Source organism: Rhamphochromis sp. 'chilingali', assembly GCF_963969265.1.
Source record: "Rhamphochromis sp. 'chilingali' genome assembly, chromosome: 4".
Lineage (NCBI taxonomy): Eukaryota > Metazoa > Chordata > Actinopteri > Cichliformes > Cichlidae > Rhamphochromis > Rhamphochromis sp. 'chilingali'.
This window is the reverse complement of record NC_137948.1, coordinates 1,555,710-1,562,500: the sequence shown is the minus strand read 5'-3', so window position 1 is coordinate 1,562,500 and position 6,791 is coordinate 1,555,710. Positions and strand designations below refer to the sequence as shown.

At 47.1% G+C, this 6,791-nt stretch overlaps 1 protein-coding gene across 2 annotated transcripts in view; it reads right to left on the bottom strand.

Annotated features, from left to right (window-relative positions):
* Positions 1-2,966, bottom strand: part of mtmr7b (myotubularin related protein 7b) — a 12,600-nt gene extending 9,634 nt beyond the window's left edge. Inside the window, exons 1-2 of one of the 2 annotated variants that reach the window (XM_080881278.1) lie at positions 2,628-2,966; positions 1,782-1,907 (exon numbers count right to left, since the gene is read on the bottom strand). In XM_080881278.1, coding sequence (XP_080737404.1) covers positions 1,782-1,907; positions 2,628-2,651 — 150 coding nt within the window. In that variant the 5' untranslated portion in view covers positions 2,652-2,966. The remainder of the gene's footprint in view (positions 1-1,781; positions 1,908-2,627) is intronic. The other variant, XM_080881279.1, reaches the window with a different exon arrangement.
* Between the last annotated feature and the right edge of the window lie 3,825 nt (positions 2,967-6,791).

Genomic DNA, 6,791 nt, shown 5'->3' with positions numbered 1-6,791 from the left:
GTGCGCCTCTGTGGTGGTTGGAGGAGAAGCTGCGTTCACTGTCGGCCGTTTGTGTTTGTATTCATAGTTTCTTTGGGGTTTTTTGGACTATTTGGAGGGAAGAATTATGGGAATTCAACCAACATGAGATAAAAGACACGTGTGGAGGTTGAGACCAACGCTGAACCATGACGTGAACTGGTTTGGGTCAGAGCCAATCAGACGCAGCATAGTTTTAATGAAGAACAAAATTAGGTGCTGTGCTGTGAAGGAGAGCTAATCTACACCTTGCTCTGACTCTGTCCTTTGTTTCTGCTAATCCAGCCAGCAGTCTGAGCCTGCTGAGTGAAATGTGACACGCCTGCATCTCTTCATCATCCACTCAGGTCCACGGGGACGAGGCGGACTCCTAAGAGGGGGGAGGGTGGTATCTTTTCTTCCCGTGTCTGGAAAACCACCCAGCCTGGAATTCTGTGAAAACACCGCACACCACTGATATCAGTGATCCCAGATGAAGCTGCGCCGCTCCTCATCACGATGAATGTGCAGCTAACAGCAGAGGAGACGAGGAGCTGCATAAACACAGATTATTATTTTTCTTTCACTGCTTCTGCTCAGACAGGATTCACCAAACTGGCAGGAAATATCTGCCTGCATGACAAATTCCTGCTTTTAAAACAGAAATATGAATCTGAATGAGAACTCTGTGCACAGCGTCTGAAAGCTGCTCCTTTAATCTGAGCTCAAAAACCTTTAATTCTCGTCTCGCTTCCACTCTGAGGATCCATATTTAACCTCCTTCTTTCAGGGCTTTGTGATTAATATGAAGCTCTCCAGCAGCTTTCACTGTCAGATAAATGTTTCTCTGTGGATCACATTTCTGTCGTGTGCATCTCTGCAGCCCGACACACGCAGCTGGATAAATCCAGGCTCTACAGATGGCGTCCAAATTTATTCTCAGACTCCACATTTCTGGCATACTGGCTGATGCTTCAGCCTCTGAAACCTGCCTGCAGGGTTAACATCTCCACTTTTACAGCAGAACTAATCATGTTTACAGGCTGCTGCACAAACCTGTGTGGTCTTTGTGCTGTTGGAGCCTTTTTAATGCAATTATCTGAACAACCAGCCAAGAAGTCTGAGTGAAACTCAGGGTTTTATTGGGACGTTACTGAGCACTGACAGCAGCTGTGTGTTCGCTGGTACGACTTTCTAACGTTCTTTTATCCAAATATGGCGTCTTCCATCTGTGAAGCGGCCTCCTGCAGCTCTCACTGCGTCCCGGCTTCACCTCATACTAATCTTTTTTTTTTCCTGTCCCGTTTGGTTCTTTAGCCGTCAGAATTGTTGTCTGAAGACCAACAAGGATACCCGATGGATTTGCCGTATTGGTCCATTTGATCGACCTTTGTTGTTATTATTTATTTTATTTTATTTTCAGTTGTTACAGACGGGACAGACATGAGTGAGGGACAGGAAAGGGAGAAAGAAAGAGGAAGGAAAAGATGAACAGGAGGGAAGAGGGACAGTGAGAAAGGAAACTTAAAAAGAGAAAGAAGAGAAAACAAGCAAAACAACAGAGCAACATACTAAACACAACAGCATCACGTTAATCTAGCTAAGTGTAAACAGCAGTAAATGCTAAATATTGAATGTTGTTGTGTAGCAAGCAGGACCGACAGCGCACAATGTGCTGGGAAATAGCACCAACAGTGCCTCATACTAATCTGAGAGCTCCACAGGTAACAATGTGGCCGTGGCTGAAGGCGGGTACGATTATTATTCAAGCTGTTGCAGGTTACCCATGTCTCCTTGCGCGTCTCCGGGTTGTTCTCCACAAAGATGGCGTGCGTGGCAGAGAGGTACAGAGTCCCGACGCTGGCCTTTCTCTGGCCTGACGACCGGTCCAGCAGACGGACGTTTTCCACCTGAACAAAGTCAGAGACGCACACGTCAACCACGTCCACTGATCAAAGCATCCTCTGTGTCTGCATGACGCTCTGTGCAATCCAGAGATTTTCCTCCAGATCACCTGAGAGGTGAGCATGTGCTCAAGCTTTAAATGCATTATTATTCACAAAAAGGCCAAAAACTGGGAAAATGCACAGACTGTCTCCTTGAACTACAGGCTGAAGGCCCGTTTAAGCCGCGTGATCTCCACAGTGGGTCTAAAACTGTGACATCCGGTGCAGAGCAGGTAAATCTGGTTGTGTACGCAGAGAAAAGCCCTTTGCAGCTAGCTTTTATTAATAAGTATTATATAAATATTTCCGTAGTGTCAGGCAGACTGTGTGAGGACCGCTAACTCTCCCCAACCCTCCATAAACAGATGATGATGATGATGCGTTTTAAAGGAGAAAGGAGTCATATGAGGAGGAAGATGGAGGTCAGCAGCGCAGTGCTGACTCATGCATGTGCAGATGTGCTCGTGCTGATTATTAAGAATAATAATTAAGATGAAACTAACGGGCTGCGTGGGAGCACCCTTACAGCCACACGCGGCAGGTGTTTACGGCTAACGTCGGGGCTGTTTCCATTATCGGACACGCAGTGTTAGCCTCTCACGTTCTGCCGGTCGCGCGAGCCGCCTCCGGTGCTCTTCATCATCATTTATTTATTTTATTTTATTTATTTAAATATGATCTTACCTTCGGTGTCCGTATGTGCTCCATCACTGCCGGCTGACACAGCAGAGGTGGAGGAGGTGATGGAGACAGTGGCCCGACGTTTTCCTTTATCCTCGCCAGCGGTTAAATTCCCTGCTTCACGCCGACAGATGAGCCGTGTTCCCCGCTGCGGCTGCTCCAGAGCTGCCCCGGAGCGACTCCCATGACTTCCGTCCCTGCGTGTCCCGGTTCGGTTAGCCTAAACGACACAAAACCGAGTCCGTGTCACCGTAGACCGCCAGCACCCGAGCTCCCACCGCTTCTCCCGGCCGCTAACAGAGCCCCTTATAGCTGCTCCCGACACCACCATCACGTCAGCATTCACAACATCCGGTGATGCCTTTCAAAATAAAATGTCGACTAATACACGTTCCTTAACATTAGCAGCAGCGGCAGTCCATCTTTAATGAAAGGTGCTGTTTAAAAACTTTTATTCGTATAACTTTTACAACTTCTTAAAATATTATTTTTGAATTTATTGATTTATGGTGAGATCAAAAGGAAACCTGCGGTTTATTTTGAAAGGTAAAAAGTGTTTTTCTTTCTTATTTTGGTGAACTTGATTTACATGTCGTGCCAGGCTCGTGCGCGCTAAACCGCAAGGGCGCGTGCGCAAACCTCACCTTGTATTTTGTTTGTTTGTTTGTTTGTTTCTGATGTAATGATCGTGTTTTTGTGTTTCCTTTATATAAATGTTTAGTATTTACTGCTGTGTCATATATTCAGACACCCCTGTCCTCTTTTGTCTCTTTGTATCACGCTACATTTCTCGCCTTATTTTGTAATTTTAATAACGTGTTTCTAAACACGAGTGGGTTTATATTGGGTGCGGGGGGGATGCGTTAATTCCTCAAACTGACGCTGTTTTATTAAAGTGAGTTTGATTTAATGCTGTTTAAATATTTGTGTACATGTTTCGACATCTTTGTGAGGACAGAAAGTTAGCACGCTACTACACCCGCGTGACCAAACGTCACTTATGGGGACAAAGTGCCCGTCCTCACGAGTTTGGAGACATTTTTGAGGCTCAAAATGTGGTTTTAGAGTCAGGGTCACAGTTAATAATAATAATAATATTAACTGTAACCCTGGGTTACAGTTGGGTTATGGTTAGGATTAGGATTCATTTTTGATGGTTAGGGTAAGTGTGTGTGTGTGCGTGTGTGTGTGTGTGTGTGTGTGTGTGTGTGTGTGTGTGTGTGTGTGTGTGTGTATGTGTGTGTGCGTGCGTGTGTGTGTGTGTGTGTGTGTGTGTGTGTGTGTGGCAGTCAGGTTTCAGTGTGACAAACAGTGAAATGGTGGTTATGATTTCATGTTATGAGCTCTAGAACAGAAGAAGAGCTGTTTACTGTGATCGTACATGTCGAACAACATTATGGCTGCTCTCTCTCTCTCTCTCTCTCTCTGAGGGTATTACAGAGGTTGTGATTTCACGTCTTGAACCTCTGGCCTGGAAAAGTTCTTTAAGGTCATTCAAGAAGCAGCTGAACTCGACCGGTTTCAGATGTTTGAGCTGTCATTCAGAGCTGATAATTCATGAGTTCTCCGTGAGTTCTTCAGGACGAGGAGCCGGAGGAGCCATCAGTGGCTTTGTTTCCTGAGACCTGGATGACATCAGTGAAAGTTTTGTGTGTTTGTGCTGAAAATCATCTCAGAGCCTCTCATCCGTCTGGCTGATGAAGGCCACTCACATCATAATAAATAATAACAAAGCGGATAGTAACTAAGCTCAGAGAGGAACCCCTCGACAAACTGACTGAAACAAAATCAGAAATATAAATATGAAGTCTTCCTCCTGCCCTCCAGTGACTTCCAGTGACTGTTGCACACATGAATGACTTCCCACTTCCTGTCCCCGTGTGGACGCACAGAGGACACACACTGTTTGGACATCATGTGTAGAAACCACAGCAAAGATGTTGTGTGTCTGCCAGTATGACAGTGAGTCAGCACCGGGATGCTGAACTCTATCAGACGTGAAGTCTGGGGAGGACTGAGACATGTGAGTCCAGCCTGACACCCTGTGAGCGGTCAGACCCTGAGAGCTTGGATCAAACTGAGGTTAGTCTTCACTGCAGAATAAATCTGAGGACATTTTAACCTCACATCAATGGGGTAAGTTAATCCTCAGTCTCTGCTCATTTTCTGTCACACTATTCTGTTTAAACCTATCAGGAATAAGAATATTCAAACTCTTCTTTCCTACTGAGGAGAGGAACCAAAGAGCCATTTGTTATCCCTGAGCTTTAACATCATCACACGAGCAATCGTGGCTCAACAGTTGGCAGCCGTCTTGTAATCAGAAGGTTCGAGCCCGTTGTGTCCTTGGGCGAGACACTTCACCCGTTGCCTACTGGTGGTGGTCAGAGGTCAGAGGTCAGTGTCCGGCAGCCTCGCCTCTGTCACTGCGCCCCAGGGCGGCTGTGGCTACATGTAGCTTCATCACCAGTGTGTGAATGTGTGTGTGGATGACTGGATGTAGTGTAAAGCGCTGTACAAATACAGGCCATTTACATTGAGTGTGGGGTAAACCGTATCCTCTCTGGTCAGCTGGTCCTGGTGCCTCCTGGACCAGCCAAGAACATGAGGTCAGGAGGAGACTGAGAGCAGCGAACCCCAGGCAAACTGCCGGTCTCGACAGCATCCCAGGGACTGGTTAAAGCCCGCACAGACCAGCTGGCCGTGATCCTCACTGGGCTGTTCAACATCTCCCTGACTCACGCCATGGTTCCCACCTGGCTGAAGGCCTCCACATCATTTCCATCCCCAAAAAGCCAGCATAGACAGCCTCAATGACTACAGACGTCTGTAGTCATGAAGTGCTTCGAGCAGATAGTGCTCAGCACGTGAGAGACTGTCTACCCCCCTCCCTCAGCCCCCACCATGGAGGTGGATGCCATCACCGTCACCTTTCACAGAGCGCTGAGCCATGTGGAGAACATGAGGAGCTCTGTGACGATGCTCTGTGTGGGCTGCAGCTCAGTGTTCAGGACCATAATCCCAGACTTCCTCACCACCAAACTATCCCCCGTCACCTGCTCCTGGATCAAACACTTCCTCGCCCACTGGCCTAACTCAGTACGATTCAGCCCCCACCTCACCCCCCCTCTCAGCACCGGATCCCCACAAGGCTGCGTTCTCAGCCCCCTAGTCTACGCCCTGGACACCTATGTGCACACCAGCCCACCCAACCAATGTCATCAGTGAGTATGCTGCGGTTGGGCTCGTCTCTGATGGAGATGAGACAGTGTGGAGAACTTGTCCTGCTGGTGTTCAGAAAATAACCTGAAACCGAACGTCCTTAAAACCAAAGAACTCATCACAGACTTCAGGAGGCTCAGACAGCTGTGCCTTTCTATTATCTGGTATGTGTTCCTCTAGACTCTATATATTTCTTCTGTTTGCTCTTTATTCCTGATGTTATACTTTTCATATTTTTTTACTCCTGCACAGTTAGTGTGGAGCACCCAGAATTTTGATGTACATGTACAATGACATTAAAGGGCTATTCTATTCTATTCTATTCTATTCTATTCTATTCTATTCTTCTAGTGAGTGTTATTACTTGCTGGCAGGTTGGTGTGAAATCCCTGCTGATGGAACTGTTTGTAATGTAATGACCATGAAATAAATACAGCATATGTAACAAAGATTTTTGTTTTTATTTTTATTTCCACCTATGACATCACAGAGGCTTATCACTGGCTCTTACATGAACTCTAAAACACATAAAACATCCACCTGCGTGTCTCCATCTGGCCGCTAGAGGGCGGTATGACATATGAAACCCAGCAGGTGAGGCGTGAGTCCTGCGGAGTGCATCTGCAGCAAGCTGAAGAAATAAGAAGCACAAATGTAAAAGCCTTGCATGTTTCTTTTAGAAACAGCCTTTGAGCTTCAGCCACAGGTGAGCTGTGACATCTGGGCAACATCTGGCCCTGAGAACATGTGTCGGCTCTGGATGCAGGTTTGGGCCAAATGTCAGAGCCCAGTCAAAGATCCGCGCCTCGCTGGTGCCACAGCGTCCCGACTGCTCCTCTGGCCCGGATCATCACGGCCACATGTTTGTGGGTGATCAGTGAGTGACAGGGATGTATTCCTCCGCCTTCCGGTATAGTTCCCTGACCCCGTGAGTATCTCGGAGTT